The 25333-nt window shown below is 43.6% G+C and overlaps 2 protein-coding genes and 1 long non-coding RNA gene across 3 annotated transcripts in view; all 3 read left to right on the top strand.

Moving 5' to 3' along the window:
• The window catches only part of LOC143005706 (uncharacterized), a 40968-nt gene extending 24162 nt beyond the window's left edge, over positions 1–16806 (top strand). The window contains exon 2 of the long non-coding RNA XR_012964084.1: positions 15840–16806. This is a non-coding gene — a long non-coding RNA (uncharacterized LOC143005706). The remainder of the gene's footprint in view (positions 1–15839) is intronic.
• Positions 14118–16806, top strand: LOC143005705 (E3 ubiquitin-protein ligase TRIM35-like). Its single transcript, XM_076157060.1, has one exon. It carries the CDS (start codon positions 14274–14276, stop codon positions 15705–15707), a length of 1434 nt encoding a protein of 477 aa, XP_076013175.1. The 5' UTR covers positions 14118–14273; the 3' UTR covers positions 15708–16806.
• A 6714-nt stretch (positions 16807–23520) lies between these two features.
• On the top strand, positions 23521–25095 carry LOC143005821 (E3 ubiquitin-protein ligase TRIM35-like). Its single transcript, XM_076157217.1, has one exon. It carries the CDS (start codon positions 23638–23640, stop codon positions 25069–25071), a length of 1434 nt encoding a protein of 477 aa, XP_076013332.1. The 5' UTR covers positions 23521–23637; the 3' UTR covers positions 25072–25095.
• The last annotated feature ends 238 nt before the right edge of the window (positions 25096–25333 follow it).

Genomic DNA, 25333 nt, shown 5'->3' on the forward strand with positions numbered 1-25333 from the left:
TTCCCTGATTTCTTTCTACATCTGCATTTGCTGTCTGCACAGAGTCACAGCAGAGGAAACCGTCACTGCAGCTTTGACATTTTCATTCCAAATATTAGTGAGACGTGCTGCCATTACATTACAATCATTTGGCAGACGCTTTTATCCAAGGCGACTTACATTACATTACCACCCTTCGCAAAGGGGGGAGCCCTTGAGGGTTCGGTGCCTTGCTCAGGGGCACCATGGCAGAGGCTCAAACCAGCGACCCTCCGGTTCCCAAGCGGAAACTCTACCCACTGAGCCACTGCCTCCCTGCCATGATGGATGCTTTAAAGGTCAATCAACAAACTAGAAGACTGACCAGTTGTTTCCTCTCATCAGGACCACGTCAATACATCCTGCTTCTTATACAGCTTCTTACCAAAGAAACTCATAATTTCACAGAGTATATTCAACATATTAACAATACTTTCATTTAAAATGAATATCTGCTGAGGACAAATGTTCCCATTGGCGTCTCTCCGGCTGTCTGTGGCTGCAGGTCCTGTGTGTGATGTAAACATGGGAAAGTGGGAGTAAAAACAAAGCAACATCTCCAGTGGAAAGTAGTTTGGAGGCGTCCAACAGTGTGGAAAGAGTCTCACCTGTACTGGTTCATTTCCTGCCTGCAGAGTGGGTCACCTTGCTGTTACACCAACATGCCTCAGGGTGTCGCCGCTGTGACTGAAATGAGTTTATGTGAATATTTATCTCTTAGTGGCACATTGTTCTATGTGAAAGGTCCTGAAGGTCATCAGAGCCAAAGAGGTTTGAGGCACAGAAGAGGTTCATTCCATCTGTAAAGACTTTGAGGAGAGCTCAACAGGAGCTCATACTGGGCAAAAACAAATGTACTTGACTCATCTACATCTGGAGCAGTGGCAGCCCGAGTCCAGTGGGTGCTGCTCCGGGGGGCGTGTGTGGCCGGAGGAGGACATGACTCCTCAGGCCACACACGCCCCCCCCGCCAAATTATTTCCGATAATCAGGTCAATACCATCTAGCGGCAGAGTTGGACGTACAGCGATAATAACTTCGCCATTCGCAAATCCAGACTGTAAGTGAATGGCACTGGAAACGGATGAAGGCCAATTCCCCGAATCAGAACACACTTCCCAGTGTCAGATAAAGAGGAGAAAGGCAAGGACGATTGACATAAAATCCTCCGATGCTCCTGTGTCACGCAGTATTTTCACTGGCACTGTACGAGCATCTCCCACCATTGACACAACCCCCTCTGTAATAAAAGGAGCATAGTTAGACATAGATGTTGCTTTAGGTTCATCATCCATTCTCTTTACATCCTGTACATTAGAATGCTCATAGTCAGTTTTTGCAGCATTCAACTGAAACACATTCACCTTTTGTTCATTTCCCAAATGCACGCCATGAATCGAAACCGCACAGCCGACATCCTTAACTTTGCTAGTAATTGCTGTAGGCCTACTCCTAAGAGCAAGCAAAGATGGACAATCCCTTTTCCAATGGCCCAAATGCCGACTATAATTACATTCATTGTCTGCATCACTGTTTCTATCAGTTCTGTTACGAGGCACAAAATCAGACCTTCCAGGAGGATCCGCATTTCCACCAACCACCTGCGCACCAACGTCGCGATGATCTCTGCGGTGGTCGCGGTCCTCCCTGCGATTGTCATAACGCTGTGAGTAGTCTCGCAAATAACCCAACTGATTCTTATGCGTCAACACACACACCTCGGCAGCTGTCTTCACTTTATGTTCGTTAAGATATGTAGCAATGCGTTCGGGCAATATGTTTTTGAATTGTTCCAACAGCATTAAATCACAGAAGCTATCAAATTCATCAACACTGTCTGCAGTGAGCCAACGATTAAAAACATTTGTGAGCTCTCTGGCTAACTCAGAGTGGGTTTGCCTTTCGAATTTCCTCAAGTTGCGAAAAACTTTGCCTATATGCTTCTGGAACAAGTTTATAACTCTTCAGCACAGCCTCTTTTACTTTTTCATAACTTCTCCTGTCTTGAAACAACAAAGCCACAAATGCTTCTTGTGCACGGCCAATTAGAACAGTCTGCAAAAGCAGAGTTTTATTCTCACTACAATTTTGATCTGCAGCAACATCTTCAAATAAAGAAAAGAAAACATCGGGATCACACTCATTGAACTTTGGAAGGAACTTTATCATACTCCCCAAGCCTGAATGCTGAGCGGCCCCGGCACTGCCACTGCCTCTACCATCAGCTTCTAACCTAAGCCTGGTGCGCTCAAGCTCTCGAGCTTGCTCATGCTCGATACCTTTAAGTTCTATTTGAAGGAGTCGATGTTTCTCTCTTTCATGAGCCTCATGCCCCAACCCCCATTTCTTATGTTCCCTCTCTTGTTCCATTTGATCCATTTGCAAAAGTTGTTTTTGTTCATCAAACGTTAATGCACTCATGTTCAGTAATGGTTCTCTTGACGCTGTCCACGGCGCTGGTGGGGTACGTTCTACAGGTGTACCCCCCGTCAATACCTGCTTCTCCTTTAAACGCTCACAAATAAACTCCACTAACTGTTCTTTATTAGATCTCTTTGAAATTGTCCACTCAATTAAATAATGATATGCCACAAGTATCAACTGTTCTTTTGTCAACGCTACCAATAAGCTCTCCGATGGAGCAGCCAAAAAGTCATTGTAGCCGCAAAGCAAAATACAGTTCAGTAGCGGAACAGACCAACCAGAGCCTTCCCCCTAAACAATTTACCCACCACCACTATAACCCATCTTCGCACTAAGTCCGAGGACCAGGATGATTCCATCATTCACTCACCAAACGCTGCTGGAGTCCGTACCGTCCTGACAGAAACCAATGCGGCCGGTTCTCCACAGCGGTGCCCTGGCCCAGAAACAGTGTCACAGCAGCCTATAACCCAGCGCGGAGACGCTCTAGAATGGGGATGACAAAGCTCTAAATGATTGATCGCTCCGTAGAAGAAAAGCATTCACCCTTCACAAGAACAAAACCAAACAAACCAAAAGTTGTTACCAAATTAAATGCTCCCTTATTTTCCTCAAAACAAAGCTTGACCAAAGGATAATCAGCTCTGATCACCCCAAAAGAAACAATCGGCGATCAGAAGCAGGTAGGTCCAAACTACGGCCACCACGACTTCATTCACAAAAAATTTGCCAATCACGTGACTACACACTGCACTCAGCAGTTTAGTGGGAACTAGAGTAAACCTACCAAATTACCACCAAATTCAGGGTTACAATCACGGCTGGACGAGCCCCCGTTATGTCACGACCACTTGGCTCAAGTGGAGCTGACATAAAGCAGAGAGACCAGGCTGATTGTGAAAGTATAACAAACCTATTTATTAAAGTAACCACAAACAAAGGTAATCAATAATGAGAAGCCAAACCAAAAGTGCAGTGCATATCAGCAGGTGTAGTGCAGAGCAAAGGAGGTCAAAATGAGGAGCAAAGCTGCAGCCAGCCTTTCAGCGTCCGGCCAGAGCCGCAATGAGAGAGGGCGAGCCAACGGGGAGGCCATCTTTTATCTCCCACTCAATCCGCCCAGTCATCAGCCTGGCACGGCCCATAGCGACAGCTCCCCTAGTGGCGGGGAGGAGGAACAACAGATCATAATAACAAGCCAGGCAAGCCAGGTAGAGGGGCACACCCAGCACGGCAAAGCCGGGCGTGACAAAACACAGAGTGAGAGCGACCAACCAGCCATCTGCTGAATCCAACACAAGCACAAACCTCACTGTGGTTTGAGTTCATGTTTAGTTTATGTTTTGTCCTTTGGCCTCTATGTTGAGGTCAGAGTTTGACGCTCGTATATCTAAAGCTAAAAGCAAATAAGATCAGAGGAGATTCATGTGGTTTATCTGGTGATCAGAGTCTAAAGTGCAGGATGATAAAAGCTAATTACATGAGCTGCAACCATGAGCGAGACTGATCGTCTAATAAAGTCTGATGGTGTTTCTTATTCTGAGCCTCCTGACTTTCACTCACACATTCATGCATTTTACTCTTGTATGCTGAAAACATTAGATGCCGAATTTGGTTCAAGCAGAAATCTTCCACTTCCTGTTCATTTGTGAGTCTTCATCTCTCACAGTGATGAAGTCACCAGACAGAGACGAGAGGTCTGCAGTGTTTGGGACCAGAAGTAAACAGCTGAACTCAATCCTGTCCACCCTGTCCCACAGCCTACAGGACAGATCGTCCACGTGTTTTATTGGCTGCATTTGTAATGATTAATGATTAACTTGTGAAAGAGGAGGTGAGAATGAAAGTAGATTCATGCATTGTTGAACAGAGGATAGACGCCATTACAGGGAGTGAGATCTGCACTGAGAAACATCATCTGGTGGATTAAAAGAAGAAGATTTAGGGAACTTTCATTCAGTGAGTGGATATTCAACAATAATTTGGGTGTGAGAGAAAATGGCAGAGAAAATTTTACTTGAACGTTTCCTGAGCTGTCATGTGTGTACAGAGACGTTCAGAGATCCTGTGACTCTGGGCTGCGACCACAGCTTCTGTTCCAGCTGCCTGGAACTATTCTGGAAACAAGCTCAAAACAAAAACTGTCCGATTTGTAAAAGGAAATCATCAAAAGATAATACCGGAGTGAACTTTACTTTGAAGGAACTTGCTGACTCCTTTGTTGGGAAACTGAAGTTAAGACCATCTGAGACTCAGAAAGAAGAGAAAGAGGAGGAAGAGGAGCTGGTGTGTAGGAAACATAAAGAAAAGCCCAAATTGTTCTGTAAGGACGAGCAGAGAGCTTTGTGTTCTGTCTGTGAGTTCTCACTCCATCAAAGTCACAATGTGGTTCCTATAGAACAAGCAGTCAGTGAGCTGAAGGACCAACTGGAATCTGACTTAGAGTCTCTGCAGGACAAGAAGAAGAAATACAAAGAAGCTAAAGAAACATACAATGAAATGATTCAACACTCCAAGAAGCAGCTGATGTCCACAGAGAAGCAGATCAGAGCCCAGTTCAACAAGCTCCAGCAGCTCCTGAAAGAGGAAGAGGAGTCCAGACTGGCAGCTCTGAGGGAGGAAGAGGAGCAGAAGGGGAAGGCTATGGCCAGAGAGATGAAGATGGTTGAGGAGAAGCTCTCCTCTCTCTCAGACAGTATCTGTGCTGTTGAAGAAGAGCTGCAGAAACACGATGTGTCCTTCCTCAGCAGTTACAAAGACACTCAGAGCAGAACCAGATCCCAGTGCTCACTGTCAGATCCACAGCTGCTCTCAGGAGCCCTGATAGATGTGGCCAAACACCTGGGCAACCTGTCCTTCAGAGTCTGGCACAAGATGAAGGACAACATCACCTTCACTCCTGTCATTCTGGACCCAAACACTGCAGACGGATGGCTCTATCTGTCTGAGGACCTGATCAGTGTGAGATTTGGAGACACACACCAACAGCTTCCTGATAATCCAGAGAGAAACACTAAATATGCCGATGTTCTGGGCTCTGAGGGCTTCAGCTCAGGGAAACACAGCTGGGAGGTGGAGGTGGGAGACCATCCTTTCTGGAATGTGGGTTTGGCTAAAGAGTCAGCTGACAGGAAGGGGAAGAGGGATGCTTCACCAAAATATGGATTCTGGTGTTTGTTTCATCGTAGTGGAAAATACACTGATGTTGTTGGTGGAAGAGTGAGAGTGAAGAACAGTCTCCAGAGGATCAGAGTCCAGCTGGACTATGACAGGGGGGAGGTGTCCTTCTACAACCCTGAAGACACAACTCACATCTACACTCACAGAGACACTTTCACTGAGAAACTGTTTCCACATTTCAATGTTGGAGAAGCTGCTGATGCAAAGAGCAAAGAGCTCAAAATCTGTCAGACTGAGATTTCTCTGTGATTTTCTGTTTTGGTGGTGGAGTTAGACTTTTCATTATTCACTGTAGGAGAACTGAGATGAATGAAGATGAATGACTTTGATCAACTTTATTCATGGGTTAAGTTTGTTTAAACATGAATGTCACGTTATAAACTAAGATTATGTTTAAGGAAAATCATTTTAAACTAATGACTAAGGACTGTTGAACTAAGGATCAAATTATTCAAACATTGATTTTGTTTTTCGTGTTTTATTTGTAGGTTTCAATCTGTGATCATTTGAGATTTAATCCAGAGAGAAACACTAAATATGTTGTGTTTTGCTGTCCAGGATGAAGATGTTGTGATGTAATCAGCTGTTTTCTGTTTACAGTGTGTGTGTGTGTGATGAGGCTGAGGTTCACTCATGTTAGCTTGTGTTTCTCCATCCTGCAACATTTAGAAAGGTTGAACGTCTGCTTGTTTCTCTGATGGAGGTTTATGATCCAGAGAAACATGAAGCACAAAGTCATGTGGAGGGTTGAGAGAAATACATTTGTCACCACTGTCACTGTTGAAATGTTTCATGGAAGTGAAATCATTTGATCTGTGCACAAATATTAAATCATCTCTTTCATCATCTCTTTTCTGTGTGTATCCATAGTTACACAGTGCAACATGTTGTGCAAACGTATCTGCTGTAAACACACAGAGATGTTGACTTTGATCTTCTTAATATTGTTAACACATTTTAACCCCTTTATGCTTGTCAAATTGCACTATATTACCAGTACAGATTCCTTTTGATATTTTTCCATTAGTTGCTGTTTGAGTGAATCTCTACAGACTTATTATGGGGTAATCAAAGGCTTTTTCCATAGACACCTGAACTTCCTCTTTTCTCACGGTACACAATCTTATCTTTGTTTGTGATTCAAATTCTTATGGACATGTTTTTTACTTCTCATAAATGCTTTAGATTTCATTAATACTTGACAGAAAAGAGGAAGTTCAGTCCTGATCGCAAGCCATCAGGATTTAAAGGATTATCTCTTGGATTACTAGAGGGAGTTCGTGAGCGGACCTACCCAGGCTGGACTAGGAGATTTTTGCCCCAGCAAAGGATTACCCTGTATGGAATAGAAGCTGAACCATCTTCCAACCAAATTGCTGGGGACTTACAGTAGCTGATTTTCTCTGATGTCTAGGAAGCTCACACCACCCACAGGGAGAGGCGGCACGCCCATGTGCCACCCTCGGACCGTGGATGGGGCCGAGGGGACTCATTGGGCTCCTCCTCTGGGTGTAAAAGGACCGTTAATCAGGCCAGGTTAACTGCTCTCTCTCTCTCTAAAATTGAGTTATTATTTATTAGACCTCAGCTCACAATTTATACTAGATTGTGACAAGTTAGAACAAGATTAGTTCATTTTAATGTGTATGTGTGTGTGTTTGGAATGTAGTGATCGGTAACAATAATCTGTATAAGAGTTTAACATATAGCAAAGTGTATTATCAATTAATTTACACTGAAGGCAGAGTAGGAAACGTACTAGAAGTACATTAATAATTAGTTTGCATTAGTATCAAATTAGGGAAGTTAACAAGGATGTGTCAACCATCGAGTTACACTAGGATCAAAGTAGGGAAGTTACAAAAGTAAGTTAATAATTAGTTAACACTAGAAACAGAGAGTTGAACTTAACAAAAGTAAGTTAATAATTAGTTTACACTACAGAGTTTTGAAATTAATAGAATTATATTAATAACTAGTCCATACTAGAATCAGAGGTTTAAGCTTAATGGAAGAATCTTAATAATTAAATTACATTAAAATCAGATTAGGAAACTTGATAAAAGGTTATTGATAATTAAATAACAACTTGGATCAGATCAGCTAATAGTTTTATTAGTAGTCTGTGTATTCTTAATAGTTAATGATTAGCATAGGGATATATATGTGTGATTGGCTACAATGCTGTGAGCTTTGCCCCTGCTAATAAAAACCTGATAAAACGTGAACGAACGCGACCAGTTACGGTCACCGGCCCACACGGGTTATTCGGCCGGGGGTCAGCTAGGGGAAGCAGGGTAGACGTTCGGAGGAGGAGGGCAGTTAGCAGCTAGGCGAGTCTCCTCGCCACCAGCTTAATTAATCGCCAGTCAGATCTTTGTGAGAACCCTCTGAGGTAAGACCTCGGGGATACTGACGATTCGGACCCTTTAAACGGAGAGCAGTACTAATACCCCCCTGTTACTAGGGGAGACTTGCGGTCAGTCTGCCGTCCATCTGCTGCCCTGTTGGTGCTTTAGTCTGTGTGATTGCGCCCCCTGCTGGAGCTCCTTCTCTCTCTGCAGCGCCTTCTTTCCTGTCAGCTGCTCTGGAGGTGTGCTGCTCTGCTCCTCAGTGTTGTTCTTTGCTTTGGCTGATTTGTGGAGGTTTTCCCTGATTTCTTTCTACATCTGCATTTGCTGTCTGCACAGAGTCACAGCAGAGGAAACCGTCACTGCAGCTTTGACATTTTCATTCCAAATGTTAGTGAGACGTGCTGCCATGATGGATGCTTTAAAGGGAAATCAACAAACTAGAAGACTGACCTGTTGTTTCCTCTCATCAGGACCACGTCAATACATCCTGCTTCTTATACAGCTTCTTACCAAAGAAACTCATCATTTCACAGAGTATATTCAACATATTAACAATACTTTCATTTAAAATGAATATCTGCTGAGGACAAATGTTCCCATTGGCGTCTCTCCGGCTGTCTGTGGCTGCAGGTCATGTGTGTGATGTAAACATGGAAAAGTGGGAGTAAAAACAAAGCAACATCTCCAGTGGAAAGTAGTTTGGAGGCGTCCAACAGTGTGGAAAGAGTCTCACCTGTACTGGTTCATTTCCTGCCTGCAGAGTGGGTCACCTTGCTGTTACACCAACATGCCTCAGGGTGTCGCCGCTGTAACTGAAATGAGTTTATGTGAATATTTATCTCTTGATGGCACATTGTTCTATGTGAAAGGTCCTGAAGGTCATCAGAGCCAAAGAGGTTTGAGGCACAGAAGAGGCTCATTCCATCTGTAAAGACTTTGAGGAGAGCTCAACAGGAGCTCATACTGGGCAAAGTAGGACAAATTAGAAAACAAATAAGTGCATCAGAAGAGCTAGGACAAAATAGGTGATGTCCTAAGAGGGCGGATCTGGGTAGTGTTTCTTGAAGAGATGGGTTTTCAGCCTGCAGCAAAAGATGGGCAGCGACTCAGCTGTCCTGACATCAGTCGTGAGATCATTCCACCACTGAGGTGCCAGAACAGTGAAAAGCGGCGACCGTGTCGATCGCAAGCAGGGGCCGCTGAGCGCCGGGGCAGCCAGCCGCCTGGAGGCAGCAGAGCCAAGTGGTCGGGCGGGTGTGTAGGGCTTCACCGTAGCCTGGAGGTACGAAGGAGCTGTTCCTTTCACTGCCCTGTAGGCTAGCACCAGAGTCTTAAACTGGATGCGAGCAGCTACAGGGAGCCAGTGTAGAGAACGGAGAAGGCAAGTTGTGTGGGAGAACTTGGGGAGGTTGAACACCAGACTAGCAGCAGCTTTCTGGACGAGCTCCAGAGGCCTGATGGCGGAAGCCGGGGCGCCAGCAAGGAGGGAGTTGCAGTAGTCCAGGCGGGAGATGACAAGAGCCTGGATCAGCACCTGCACTGCCTTGTCGGTGAGGAAGGGGCGAATCCTCCGGATATTGTAGAGGAGGAATCTGCAGGAGCGCGTCACTGATGCGATGTTTGCCGAGAACGACATTTGGTCGTCCAGGGTCACACCCAGATTCCTTGCAGTCCGAGTTGACGTCACCACGGAGTCATCTATGGTGATGGCCAGGTCTCGTGCGGGCAGCCCTTCCCCGGGAGAAACACCATCTCAGTCTTGTCAAGGTTGAGCTTCAGGTGGTGCCTCGACATCCACCCCGAGATGTCTGCCAGGCACGCAGCAATGCGCGTCTCCACTTGGGTGTCAGAAGGGGGAAATGACAGAATCAGCTGGGTGTCATCGGCATAGCAGTGGTAGGAGAAGTTATGGGAGTGGATAACAGAACAAAGAGATGTTGGGTAGAGGGAGAAAAGAAGATGGCCCAAGACCGAACCTTGTGAGTGTTACCTGGTAAGAGCGACCTGTCAGGTAGGACGAGAACATGGAGAGGGCAGAGCCAGAGTCACCCATTCCCTCCAGGGTAGAGGGAAGGATCTGGTGGTTCACCGTGTCGAATGCTGCAGACAGGTCCAGGAGAATCAGGACAGAGGAGAGAGAGTTCGCTCTAGCAGTTTGGAGTGACTCGGTCACTGCCAGGAGGGTCGTCTCAGTCGAGTGGCCCACCTTGAAGCCGGACTGGTGGGGAGTTGATTGAAGACTGCATGTTCAAGAGTTTTAGATAGGAAGGGTAGAAGGGATACCGGTCTGTAGTTCTTGATGTCTGAAGGGTCAAGAGTTGGTTTCTTTAGAAGCGGAGTGACTCTAGCAGTCTTGAAAGCAAAGGGGAAAGAGCCAGAAGCCAGAGACGTGTTGATGAGGTGGGTCAGGTAGGGAAGAAGATCCGGTGCAGCAGACTGAAGGAGAGAGGAGGGGACAGGGTCAAGAGAGCAGGTGGTGGGGCGGCTAGATGTGATGAGGTGAAGGACCTCCTTAGCAGAGAGGGGAGAAAATTGGGACAGAGAGGGAGGTGGGGAGGGAGAAGATGGAGAGGGTGGTAGAGACAGGACTGCTGGGGGGTGATGGAAGGAAGATCGGATGTCGTTGACCTTCTTGTCGAAGAAGTTGGCGAAATCGTCTGGGAGGAGAGAGGAGGAGGGAGGAGGGGGTGGGGGCTGGAGAAGGGATGAGAAAGTTTGAAAGTTGAGTTGAGTTTTTTGGGGTTGGAAGCAGAGGTTTGAATTTTCGTGCAGAAGAAGGCAGCTTTAGCAGCAGAGAGAGAGAGGAGGAGAAAGAGGAAAGTAGTGATTGGAAGGCATGAAGGTCCTCTAGGAGTTTGCCAGACGACTGTGAGGGCAGCCAATGGTGCATAAGGAAATGAAAGTGGACCTGGAAAATCTGTTTTCAGCTTTGTGAAGTCCTTGAGTTCATTCCCAACGACCCGGGCACAAGCACGTTACTGTGTATCACACAAAGTGTAACACAGGTCACAGAGCATGACAGTCCAAACACAAATCATGACAAATCACATCAAATCATGAGAACAGTTCAGTCCTGGGATGAAGGCAGAGGACTGATGTGTCCTCTGAAATAAAGCCTTCTGTTCCCAACCTTCCCCTCTAACATGACACATGCCTACCAAACTCAGAGCACAAACACACACACACAAAGCAAACAGTCTCTTTCTGCTCTTTCAGACAAGCGCAAACATTTTGTTGTGGCTTTCTGTCAATTAAAAGAAAATCATAATGAAATTACATTTCGAAATTATTTATATGCTTAGATTTAGGAATGTCTGATGTTTCCATTTCCATACATGCAATTTCTTGCGATTCCATTCTTCTAGATTTCAAACTTTGAATCACACCACGGTTTGAGAACCTCTGTTCTAAGACAATTGTACTGCAGTGCTGGGCGGTAAAATTAGATCAACTTATCTTCATAAATAAAAGACCAATGTATCATGTTTCAGCTTTTCAGTGATAATGAAGAAAACTTAAACATTCAGAAACAATGAGTTGGAAACAGGAAAGTCAGCAGGTGGAACAGGACTTCTGTGTCATGTTCAAGGGACGCCTCAACAGTAGGACCTGTTCTGTTAGTCATTTTCAATGGAAGACAAACACACTGATTTAAGATCATACTGATATCCAACAGTTGTCTAGCAACAGCAGGAGCAACCAACAGCCCCACCCAGGAGAAACAGGTTCCTTCAGTTCTACAAAGTCATTCCATTTGAATAAACAAAGCACAAACACACACACAAGCACTCACTCTCTAGAAAAAAACGCTTCTGTTCCTGAATTGAAGTGCATTTTGATACAAAATGTGAGTGTTGAGTGTTGGATATCGACATTTTGTAAATGTTTACACAAAAAAAGCTTATTCAGCTGGTTTGGGTGGAGAATCAGCCATGTGGATAAATGTTATGAATAATGTAAAACACGAGTAGCTCTCTGCGGCAAAAAGGTTGGACACCCCTGCTCTACACTACTACTTTGGGAGGCAGTAGCTCAGTGGGTAGAGCTTCTGCTTGGGAACAGGAGGGTCACCGGTTCAAGTCCCTGCCGAGGTGCCCCTGAGCAAGGCACCGAACCCTCAATTGCTCCCCCCTCTGCGTAGGGTGTAATGTAAGTCGCTTTGGATAAAGGCATCTGCCAAATGATTGTAATGTACACTCACAACTCACATCCATGAAACACACCCCTTCCAAAGAAAAAACAAATGTTGACCATGAGTTTGGGTGCAGTAAAAGATAACAGACATGAAGCAAATTACAAAAACTGCCAATATAATTTTCCACTTAATAACCACACTAAAAAACAGCCACTGTTAATATTGGGACAAAATCATGCTTCCTTAAAAAGATAGAGGAAAAATCAAAAAATTCATCAACTCTAGGTACCACTGGCATCAAATTTGAATTATACAAATGACATCATATAATAATAACATTATTATAGTAACGATAATAATAGATATGACATCAAACTTTACATACTGAATTTCCAGTGCACTGTTTTTGTCGCCCAGGTGTGGACAGAGAAAGTTGGAGTGACAAAAAAAACTTGAGGGGAAGGGAGGTGGGAAGTACAACAGGAAGAAGGAATCACACTGAGGAGTGCTGAAAGCAAATTCAGAAGTTCCAATAAAATCTTGTAACGCAGACTTGAAAAGCAACATATATGGAATGAAAAAAAGTTTGAAGCGTCCAGCTACAAACATTGCAGCTGAGCTTTGAAGGTTTGGAGTGAAAGTTATAACAGACGCATTGTGTATGTATTCAACCAACAGCAAGAAAAGGCAAAAGTCCAGCAAACAACCTTCAAATAAGCAACATCAGCTGTGCTAACCGCTGCCGTCATCTCGTTGTGGGAAACAAACAAACAATTTCCAGGTGAACCTTTTTGAAACCATGATTGACATTTCTAATTATGAAGAGGTTTTGTTTCTTTCTAAAGGTATAGGCTCATATTGACAAACTATGACAAACTACAATAAAAACATTCATATGTTAGAGTTGCATTTATATATGCCACATATATATTTATCTATCAGGGCCAGTGTTATGTCTGTGTGTGAATGTGCTAAGCTTGGTTTAGTCCACACAGGTAAAGTCATGATAGCTGTGCAACTGAGCCAAGCTGGAGAGGATTGTTAAGTGCAAATTTTTGCTGAGTTCCCACGGTGATTCACCCATTTTGGAGCTCAGAACATGAGGTTTGAACTTCTCAGTGGGAAGTTTCCGTGGGACGAACATCCAACTTATGAACCGATCTCATTTAGGCCTATATTACACACAATGGTTCATACTGATGAACGCCACACTTCAAAACATGGCGTGCCTAGATGCGTCTATGACTGATTTTGTCGTAAATTACAGAATTTGATACTTCTTGCAATCCGTCTGAAGTTGACAATGGAAAGAACGTCTATAAAAGTCTAAATGCAGCTGATGGAACACCAGTGTAGTTAGTGACACACTCACGTCAAAGTGAGGCTCTGTGGCTGCACAGCTCCACAATGTGATATGTTTAACACATTTTGAGAGTCTAAATCATCTCAATTCTGGAATGAGATAATGAAAGCCCCAGACTAGAGACATGAACACATACTGACACACGGCCCAACTGTGTGAACAAGCGTTCCATTGTGTTGACTCTGTATTCAATAACAGTGTTTGTGAACTAATATATTACAAAATGAGAGTGAAACTAAACCACCACACAACCCTTTGACACCTTTACATGAAACTCTGCATCATGAGCCGTCATCTCTCTTTATAAACCCACAAAGTTCAAAGAAAAACAACTTCCATTTAGTTCAATCTAATTACTCTACAGATAGTATTCTCAGTGGCTCGTATGTTGTTTGTGTTTGTTGTCTGTGATCTCAGCTCCTTTAATAAGCAGAGAAGACAGCATTTTTACATACAAATCTTACATAGTACAGCTTTAGATTCAGTTTAGTCCCTTACATCACAGTACAGTGATCCGTGATTTTCACCGGGAAGTGCGCGATAGAAGACATTTACAGGGTAAAATCTGAAAGTTGTGCTGTCACCACCATCTGCTGGTCACATTGTTATATTGCATCACTTCTGAATAAGAGGCCAGAGAAAGTGAAAGTGTATTTGTTGTCGCTGAACAGAGCCGAGACGCCATTACAGGGAGTGAGAGCTCACAAGACATTTGTGTTGTAGGACTTCAAAAAAAACGTTGGGACAACTTCAATTTGGTGAGTTTTGCAGTAAATAGACAATCTGGATACCAGAGGAAATGGCAGAGAAAATTGCTCTTTTGGAAAGTTTCCTGAGCTGTCATGTGTGTACAGAGACGTTCAGAGATCCTGTGACTCTGGGCTGCAACCACAGCTTCTGTTCCAGCTGCCTGGAACTATTCTGGAAACAAGCTCAAAACAAAAACTGTCCGATTTGTAAAAGGAAATCATCAAAAGATAATCTCGAAGTGAACTTTACTTTGAAGGAACTTGCTGACTCCTTTGTTGGGAAACTGAAATTAAGACCATCTGAGACTCAGAAAGAAGAAGAAGAGGAGGAAGAGGAGCTGGTGTGTAGGAAACATAAAAAAAAGCCTCAATTGTTCTGTAAGGACGAGCAGAGAGCTTTGTGTTCTGTCTGTGATTTTCCTCACCATCAGAGTCACAATGTGGTTCCTATAGAACAAGCAGTCAGTGAGCTGAAGGACCAACTGGAATCTGACTTAGAGTCTCTACAGGACAAGAAGAAGAAATACAAAGAAGCTAAAGAAACATACAATGAAATGATTGAACACTCCAAGAAGCAGCTGATGTCCACAGAGAAGCAGATCAGAGCCCAGTTCAACAAGCTCCAGCAGCTCCTGAAAGAGGAAGAGGAGTCCAGACTGGCAGCTCTGAGGGAGGAAGAGGAGCAGAAGGGGAAGGCTATGGCCAGAGAGATGAAGATGATTGAGAAGAAGCTCTCCTCTCTCTCAGACAGTATCTGTGCTGTTGAAGAAGAGCTGCAGAAACACAACGTGTCCTTCCTCAGCAGTTACAAAGCCACTCAGAGCAGAACCAGATCCCAGTGCTCACTGTCAGATCCACAGCTGCTCTCAGGAGCCCTGATAGATGTGGCCAAACACCTGGGCAACCTGTCCTTCAGAGTCTGGGACAAGATGAAGGACAACATCACCTTCACTCCTGTCATTCTGGACCCAAACACTGCAGCCTCGTCTCTCTATCTGTCTGATGACCTGACCAGTGTGAGACAGGGAGACACACTCCAACAGCTTCCTGATAATCCAGAGAGACACACTAAATATGCCAATGTTCTGGGCTCTGAGGGCTTCAGCTCAGGGAAACACAGCTGGGAGGTGGAGGTGGGAGACCTTCCTCACTGGACTATTGGTTTGGTTAAAGAGTCAACTGACAGGAAGGGGAAGAGGGATGTTACAATAAAATCTGGACTCTGGTATTTGGTGCTTCATAAAGGACATTATACTAATGGATTTGGTGGGACAGTGAGAGTGAAGAAGAGTCTCCAGAGGATCAGAGTCACGCTGGACCATGACAGGGGGGAGGTGTCCTTCTACGACCCAGAAGACGCAACTCACATCTACACTTACAGAGACACTTTCACTGAGAAACTGTTTCCATATTTCAATGTTGGAGAAGCTGCTGATGCAAAGAGCAAAGAGCTCAAAATCTGTCAGGCTGAGATTTCTCTGTGATTTCACGTCACGTTATAAACTAATATTATGTTTAAAGAAAATGATTGTGGCAGTTTCCCCTGCCACTGGTAACGCACTACATTAGCACACCTCTCCATCATTCAATATACTGGCCACATGTTAGCCAGGTAGCATACTATAGTTAGTTTGGTGGGTGCACACACTGAGCTCCACGTTACATCTGAAGTTTCCTGTGCTAGTTACTTTCATACAGTTTGCAGAGTCACACACAAACACGGTTATTGTTTAGGGGTATCACTTTATTAGGTGAATATTGGAAAGGCCTAATTGTTTTCTTACCACAGTGCTTCCCGGTGCTGGGCAGGGATAAAGGACCCGAGCCTTGTTGTAGGCGGCCTTTTGTAATGCCTGAGTAGCCTGTAGGGAGCATGCTCAGTCCATCTTAGTGAACCCTAACCAATGTGGGGTTAAAAGGGGTTTGTAAGCTTATTTCTGGATTGAGTATGTGTGGTAAATAAGTGTGAGCAGTATATAATGATTTCTGGTATGGTAAATTACCTGTGGGGTTTATAGATTATGTGATTGATTCCAATTAAAGGTGGTACGGTCCAGTGGGACAGGCCAAGCCTTTAAATGGAGGGGATGGTGGTTTGCGTGGTGCGTTGTAACTATTTGTTGTGTTTTGTTTTGACGGATGCAATTTTGAGTTACTTTTTGCTCACAAACTGCCTGGACTGTATTTGAAGGACAATAATCCACGTCATCTTTCGCATCCAATGGACTCTGTTTTGGTGACTTTTTGGACATTTGAAGGTCAAACTACACCGTTTCCAGTTAGCCTCCAGGCTCACTACCCACACTCGAGGGCGGAGTGTGACAATGATTTTAAACTAATTAAGGATCAAATTATTCCAACATTGATTTTGTTTTTCGTGTCTTATTTGTAGGTTTCAATCTGTGATCATTTGAGATTAAATCCAGAGAGAAACACTAAATATGTTGTGTTTTACTGTCCAGGATGAAGATGTTGTGATGTAATCAGCTGTTTTCTGTTTACAGTGTGTGTGTGATGAGGCTGAGGTTCTCTCATGTTAGCTTGTGTTTCTCCATCCTGCAGCATTTAGAAAGGTTGAACGTCTGCTTGTTTCTCTGATGGAGGTTTATGATCCAGAGAAACATGAAGCACAAAGTCATGTGGAGGGTTGAGAGAAATACATTTGTCACCACTGTCACTGTTGAAATGTTTCATGGAAGAGAAATCATTTGATCTGTGCACAAATATTAAATCATCTCTTTCATCATCTCTTTTCTGTGTGTATCCATAGTTACACAGTGCAACATGTTGTGCAAACGTATCTGCTGTAAACACACAGAGACATTGACTTTCTATTGAAACTGACATTTTATAGATAACACCATTACACATTTTCTGTAGTAGCAGAAACACGTGTAGCACGGAAGACAACAGAGCAATTATCTGCAGAATCAGAGAACTAGAGGATGAATATGATCATACAGACCAAAGGGAGACAAAGGGGAAGAAGAAAGAGACACAGCAGAGAAACCAGAGAATCAGGCTGGAAACAGAGCGACGAGGAGGAAGAGTGAAAGACGACGAAGAGGAGCAGACTCAGTGTTGTCAGTGCAGCTTAGTGAGTGTGTGCAGGAAGACAACAACAACACAATATTGGCTATAAAAGATGAAAAGTGGAGAGATGAAGATGATTTCATTTAAACTGCAGGAGGGTTTCAATTCATTTGCATCCAGATTGAATGTCCTTATAAATGTAAACGTTGTGTTTCCTGCTTGTTCAGTACATAAGATCATCTGGAGCAAGAAGAGCTCAGACTTTGCTTCCATTGATAGAAAATAGAGAAACTATCATTGAAAACACAAATAAGCTTCTGTTTATAAACCAGAGTCCTTTAAAGGAAACTTAAACATTATGTGTTTAACCTTTTTACTGCAGATGATATGATTATAATATGATTATTGCTTTGAGTGATTCGATTTTCACTTTCCTATATTCAAAATAAACACGATTGTCTAAATATTAAACTTAATTCTGTATTATAACACTAAATTCCTCTTATTGTGCAGCTACATGAAAGCATCAGTCTGCCATCCATCTGCTGTCCTGTTGGTGCTTTACTCTGTGTGATTGCGCCCCCTGCTGGAGCTCCTTCTCTCTCTGCAGCGCCTTCTTTCCTGTCAGCTGCTCTGGAGGTGTGCTGCTCTGCTCCTCAGTGTTGTTCTTTGCTTTGGCTGATTTGTGGAGGTTTTCCCTGATTTCTTTCTACATCTGCATTTGCTGTCTGCACAGAGTCACAGCAGAGGAAACCGTCACTGCAGCTTTGACATTTTCATTCCAAATGTTAGTGAGACGTGCTGCCATGATGGATGCTTTAAAGGTAAATCAACAAACTAGAAGACTGACCTGTTGTTTCCTCTCATCAGGACCACGTCAATACATCCTGCTTCTTATACAGCTTCTTACCAAAGAAACTCATAATTTCACAGAGTATATTCAACATATTAACAATACTTTCATTTAAAATGAATATCTGCTGAGGACAAATGTTCCCATTGGCGTCTCTCCGGCTGTCTGTGGCTGCAGGTCATGTGTGTGATGTAAACATGGGAAAGTGGGAGTAAAAACAAAGCAACATCTCCAGTGGAAAGTAGTTTGGAGGCGTCCAACAGTGTGGAAAGAGTCTCACCTGTACTGGTTCATTTCCTGCCTGCAGAGTGGGTCACCTTGCTGTTACACCAACATGCCTCAGGGTGTCGCCGCTGTGACTGAAATGAGTTTATGTGAATATTTATCTCTTAGTGGCACATTGTTCTATGTGAAAGGTCCTGAAGGTCATCAGAGCCAAAGAGGTTTGAGGCACAGAAGAGGCTCATTCCATCTGTAAACAAAATAATAAACTTTCATTGTGCATCAACCCCGACATCGTACAGAGCATGTAACACATGTGCGCCCACCTGGGCACTCTGGAGCTTTTAACCTTCAGATGCGTAAACAACTCAATAATACAAATTGTAAAAATAAAACAGTAAACTAGCGCTGTCTAAAAGTACCCCTCAAGTCTTTTGATTCAAAATGAAGATTTACCCACAAAGTCATGTATGTTATAGATTCAGGAACATTGTATCACTCTGAAAATGAAAGGATTGGGGGTCAATATTTATGGCTGCTCCCTGTTTTCCTATTATTATGTATTAGATTAAATTTAAAATGTTCCCACTTCTGTAGAATTTTAGTCATTTGTTCAGTTTTATCCCCCAGCCAATAAACATTTGTTCTTTTTGATGGTACGCTCATTTGAAGATTGATTCCAGAAGTGTCAATGTACAGACCTTGTGGTGAACACCAGCTTTTTCCTTTTAATTTACATAATCCATCTCTCCCTAACAAATTGACATGAATTTTAGAGCAGTTTGTCTTCCGTTAGTCTGCGTTGGGGTGGCTGATCACCAGAACCCCGTTCGGTCCAATTGGGAACTGGCCACGGGTTTGATGGGCAACTCTGGCGATTGTGTCCGGGCTGCCCGTTTCCCCAGCAGAGACTTGGAGGTCCTTGTCTTGGAGGTCGTCCCCCCTTGCCTCCTCTGCGGTGCGATGCAGGTGGTCTCCTCATCTTTGGAGCCTGTTGTTGTAATCGTTGCTATTGGGAATAGACATTGATGATGGGAGGGGGTTGGACAGGAGGTGGAGCAGAGGGTTGAGTGACAGGTGTCTCTTCACCTGACTGATTGTTCAGAACTGGGACTTGAAAGTTTTTCTTATATTTGTTAGTCAGTTCACTAAGTTGTAGCTGAGCAAGTTTCCTTTGAATGTCTTTCTCCTGCGTCCTCATTCTCTCCTCGTCCTTTCTGCATTTTTCTATGGCATGTACCACATGGTCACAGAATTCTCTGTGCGACTTTGATGTCAGTCCCACAACGTCCTCCAATCTGCTTTTTACTGAGCTTGGCATGGCCTCTATCACTGATTTTTCTGAACAGTGCGCTTAGTAGAGAGCTTCTCTCAGCTTCCTCCTCAGTTTCCTGCCTCCATCGGATATTCTTTCCTCAGGGCCCCCCATAAGCCAGCTCCATATGGATTGAATTCAGTTCCATCGGCTAGTGGATCAATCATCCAGTGTGCGCCACTCATGCCCAAGACATTTTCCATCGTTGGCGCCCCCATGGTTCGGGCCCACAGTGCCTTAATGTCACCAAGAGCCAATATTTTGCCCACTGTCTCTTCTTCAAATGCTTTTATCCATTTGCTGGCCGCCTCATGGATGTTAGGAAGTTGAGCAATCAGCCCCTCAAGGTCGAGTGTTTGCCAAGGGATATACTGTCCCTGTGCCCCCTTTATCAATATTGGATATTGCCCAGGGTGATATCTGTCTGGAGGCCTTATTGCAGGTCTGTATCTAAGGTCATAATCGTTCTGTTTTCTTTCTGCCCCCTGTTGGCTTCCTGCAGCAAATGTAAGACTTCCTGCCACAATATCTCTCTCTTCTACTTCCAGAGGTCCTTCAGTCTAACTTCCTCGAGCTTCACTTCCTACTTTGCTCTGTCATATACTGTGTCTTCTCTTCTCCTTTAACATCTCTTCGCCATTTTTCCAATTCTGTCTCTACTTCTATCTCTTGATACCTGGTATGTTCCTGTTTTTTTTCACCTAGTTGGTCAAACTTCAACCAATATGCCTCTGCCTCTTCCTCTTTCAGAGCCTGGTTTCTCTCTGCAAAACAATCTAAGACTTTTGGTTTGACCTTCGTAACTTCCTTGTTCCTTTCTCTACTGTAAACTTTTGGAGTCGACTCTTTGTATTGGACAGGAGATGCTCTGTAAGGAGCTAAGTCAATGTCTCCTGAAACACTAGCTGTTTCTTTGTCTGCTTCGTCTGATTTCTCTCAACCTGTTCCTGTAATTTGTGCCTTCATCTTTGAACAATTTAATTGTCTCTTCCTCTTTCTCTCTCTTCTGTTGTCTTTTCTTGCCTTTGTCCGACGGTTTGTAGTCTTTTATTCTGAGTTGCATCTCTTCACATGCATTGACATCAAATGTGCCTCCAGCTGGCCAGGGACTGCACAGGTTTTGAGTTAGCTTTACCCATTTTTCAGATGTTTTCTCTATGTCTTTTTGCTCAGGGGATATTTCATTCCCAAGAGGGTTACCGGTATCCCGTCCATTTCTGCTGTACGTATCAACAATTTCAATATTGTCTTTTGATGTTTTTATATCTGGATAGGCTCAATTGCGTAGTTTTAGAACGGCAATAATTACAATTTGGTCTTATTCACTAAGTTAAGCAGCATACATGTTTCAAGCACAACTTATAGTAGTTATATGTCCTAAGTCACCTCTTCTTAAGCACTTATTCTGAATTCAGCATCTGGTGATACATTTAAATTAAACAATGCAACAATATATGCCAATACTGTATTGCAGCTCTCAGTTTATGTATAGAAAATGTGGTGGTCAGACCTGACTCCAGAGTCTCAGATGGGGAGGAGGGAAGTCAGCCTCTCTCCTTTCTTCCTGTTTAGCAGGCCCGAGTGTGTGAGATCTAGGCACGCCCACTCGGTGGTATACGCCCCTCCTATGCTTCAGTCGGGCACAGGACAGCGCTGCGTACACATCTGTCTCAACACACTGGGTGAATATAGCAATACAGCACAGAATATAGCAACAGTTAAGTTTCAGCTATTTTTCTACCCAGCAACAGCAGTGCTCCCGCAGCACACAACAAAACAACACTGCAACAGGTTTTTAACCGATTATGTTGCCAGAAGGAACATTCAACCATTAATTTTGACCACTACTTTATGGTACAAGTTTTTACTAGTTGTACTTCTTCTACAATTTTCAGCTTCAAATTTCAGATTTTAATGTACTTCGTATTTGCAATGGTGCCCAGACTGGACACACACACGGCTCCCTTTTGTTCTTGCAGTCACACACACAGGGACCACTTCCTCACTACACACATGCATTCAATTCTGTCAGCGCTGACCACACACATACCCACACACACTGCTATTGTCAATTTAAATATTGAAGGGACAGCAATTGTAACAATTAACAACAGCTTATATGGCAATTCTAAGATTTCTGTTCTTTTGAATTACATTACATTACATTACGATCATTTGGCAGACGCTTTCATCCAAAGCGACTTACATTACATTACCAACCTTCGCAGAGGGGGGAGCAATTAGGGGTTCGGTGCCATGCTCAGGGGCACCTCGGCAGGGGCTCGAACCGGCGACCCTCCGGTTCCCAAGCAGAAGCTCTACCCACCTATCTCTCTATTTGTCCAAATTATTTGTTTACTCTGATCTATGTATCTCTGAATTAATAACTTTAGTTAGGTCTCATTGAGAAGTGGGCAAGGTGTGATTGTCCTGGTGCGTGTCTCTCTCTTTCTCAGGGTCTCGGGAGACAAAACCCAAGCTCAAGTACTTAAGCGGGACCTCTTATGCATTATCACTTATCTACTCTTATTGACCCCTGATTCTTCAACTTTTAACTTTTCACATCAACTTTTAGATTTTTGAAAAATTACTTTAGTGCATTTAAAAAGTCAATTTCAATTATGCAGAAATATAGCAAATTAACACATCTAAAATGCTCCAATTACTGTAGTTTTAATTCTGTAAGTACACTTATATGTTTTACTTCTGTTGAATTCTCTTTTGATTGATTTTACCTACAGAACTTCTCCTAAACGTCCCCTCCTCGAATTATATTGTTGTTATATATTTAATACTGCTATAGATTAATCGGACCCGCTGATATGGAAACTGCAATGTATTTTTGAAGAAGCAAACCAACCTTTTCACAGGAGAGCCGTTTCTCTCGTGGTCTTCATGTGAGCCAGCAAATCTGATTTTACTCTCCTAGTGAGCCGCAGAGAGCTCATATAGTTTTTCTAGAAGAATCTCTTGTGTAGTCGTTCAGTACCCCCGAGCTCCTTGAGGTTTCCGGCAAATAAGAAATGTTTTTATGCATTCCAAAGTCTCATTTATGGAACGTTTGACACCTTTGTTAAAATCATTCAAGATGCGTCTTCGGGTTAAAGACGACTGGGACTTCCCAGCATTTTGTTGCGCAATCTTCTCTTTCACACACACACACACACACACACACACACACACACACACACACACACACACACACACACACACACAAGCCCAGCCTCGATTCTCCCTCTTCTCTAATCAGATTCTTTGTTGTGAGTTTTAACTCCACTGAACTTACCAACCAGACGGCGGACCTCCAGGCAGCGGTGGGAAAACAGGAGTACATCACACACGGCCCAACTGTGTGAACAAGCGTTCCATTGTGTTGACTCTGTATTCAATAACAGTGTTTGTGAACTAATATATTACAAAATGAGAGTGAAACTAAACCACCACACAACGCTTTGACACCTTTACATGAAACTCTGCATCATGAGCCGTCATCTCTCTTTATAAACCCACAAAGTTCAAAGAAAAACAACTTCCGTTTAGTTCAATCTAATTACTCTACAGTTAGTATTCTCAGTGGCTCGGATGTTGTTTGTGTTTGTTGTCTGTGATCTCAGCTCCTTTAATAAGCAGAGAAGACAGTATGTTTACATACAAATCTTACATAGTACAGCTTTAAATTCAGTTTAGTCCCTTACATCACAGTACAGTGATCCGTGATTTTCACCGGGAAGTGCGCGATAGAAGACATTTACAGGGTAAAATCTGAAAGTTGTGCTGTCACCACCATCTGCTGGTCACATTGTGATATTGCATAACTTCTGAATAAGAGGCCAGAGAAAGTGAAAGTGTATTTGTTGTCGCTGAACAGAGCCGAGACGCCATTACAGGGAGTGAGAGCTCACAAGACATTCAAAGGACTTCAAAAACAACGTTGGGACAACTTCAATTTGGTGAGTTTTGCAGTAAATAGACAATCTGGATACCAGAGAAAATGGCAGAGAAAAATGCTCTTTTGGAAGGTTTCCTGAGCTGTCATGTGTGTACAGAGACGTTCAGAGATCCTGTGACTCTGGGCTGCAACCACAGCTTCTGTTCCAGCTGCCTGGAACTATTCTGGAAACAAGCTCAAAACAAAAACTGTCCGATTTGTAAAAGGAAATCATCAAAAGATAATGTTGGAGTGAACTTTACTTTGAAGGAACTTGCTGACTCCTTTGTTGGGAAACTGAAGTTAAGACCATCTGAGACTCAGAAAGAAGAGAAAGAGGAGGAAGAGGAGCTGGTGTGTAGGAAACATAAAGAAAAGCCCAAATTGTTCTGTAAGGACGAGCAGAGAGCTTTGTGTTCTGTCTGTGAGTTCTCACTCCATCAAAGTCACAATGTGGTTCCTATAGAACAAGCAGTCAGTGAGCTGAAGGACCAACTGGAATCTGACTTAGAGTCTCTGCAGGACAAGAAGAAGAAATACAAAGAAGCTAAAGAAACATACAATGAAATGTTTCAACACTCCAAGAAGCAGCTGATGTCCACAGAGAAGCAGATCAGAGCCCAGTTCAACAAGCTCCAGCAGCTCCTGAAAGAGGAAGAGGAGTCCAGGCTGGCAGCTCTGAGGGAGGAAGAGGAGCAGAAGGGGAAGGCTATGGCCAGAGAGATGAAGATGATTGAGGAGAAGCTCTCCTCTCTCTCAGACAGTATCTGTGCTGTTGAAGAAGAGCTGCAGAAACACAACGTGTCCTTCCTCAGCAGTTACAAAGCCACTCAGAGCAGAACCAGATCCCAGTGCTCACTGTCAGATCCACAGCTGCTCTCAGGAGCCCTGATAGATGTGGCCAAACACCTGGGCAACCTGTCCTTCAGAGTCTGGGACAAGATGAAGGACAACATCACCTTCACTCCTGTCATTCTGGACCCAAACACTGCAAACAGATGGCTCTATCTGTCTGATGACCTGATCAGTGTGAGAGCGGGAGACACACACCAACAGCTTCCTGATAATCCAGAGAGACACACTAAATATGCCGATGTTCTTTGCTCTGAGGGCTTCAGCTCAGGGAAACACAGCTGGGAGGTGGAGGTGGGAGACCTTCCTGACTGGACTGTGGGTTTGGCTAAAGAGTCAGCTGACAGGGAGGGGGAGATGTATCCTTCACCAGAATATGGATTCTGGTGTTTGTTTCATCGTAGTGGAAAATACAGTGATGGACTTGGTGGGACAGTGAGAGTGAAGAAGAGTCTCCAGAGGATCAGAGTCCAGCTGGACTATGACAGGGGGAAGGTGTCCTTCTACAACCCTGAAGACGCAACTCACATCTACACTTACAGAGACACTTTCACTGAGAAACTGTTTCCATATTTCTATGTTGGAAAAGCTGCTGATGCAAAGAGCAAAGAGCTCAAAATCTGTCAGACTGAGATTTCTCTGTGATTTTCTGTTTTGGTGGTGGAGTTAGATTTTTCATTATTCACTGTAGGAGAACTGAGACGAATGAAGTTTTATGACTTTGATCAACTTTATTCATGGGTTAAGTATGTTTAAACATGAATGTCACGTTATAAACTAAGATTATGTTTAAGGAAAATGATTTTAAACTAATTAAGGATCAAATTATTTCAACATTGATTTTGTTTTTCGTGTCTTATTTGTAGGTTTCAATCTGTGATCCTTTGAGATTTAATCCAGAGAGAAA

This window comes from Genypterus blacodes, unplaced genomic scaffold, assembly GCF_046128005.1.
Source record: "Genypterus blacodes isolate CSIRO-AG114 ecotype Tasmania unplaced genomic scaffold, CSIRO-AGI_Gbla_v1 ptg000072l_1, whole genome shotgun sequence".
Taxonomy (NCBI): domain Eukaryota; kingdom Metazoa; phylum Chordata; class Actinopteri; order Ophidiiformes; family Ophidiidae; genus Genypterus; species Genypterus blacodes.

Bases quoted from the DNA above. Each gene is read 5' to 3' on its own strand.
- LOC143005705 (XM_076157060.1), top strand. From the start codon at position 14,274: ATGGCAGAGAAAATTGCTCTTTTGGAAAGTTTCCTGAGCTGTCATGTG.
- LOC143005821 (XM_076157217.1), top strand. From the start codon at position 23,638: ATGGCAGAGAAAAATGCTCTTTTGGAAGGTTTCCTGAGCTGTCATGTG.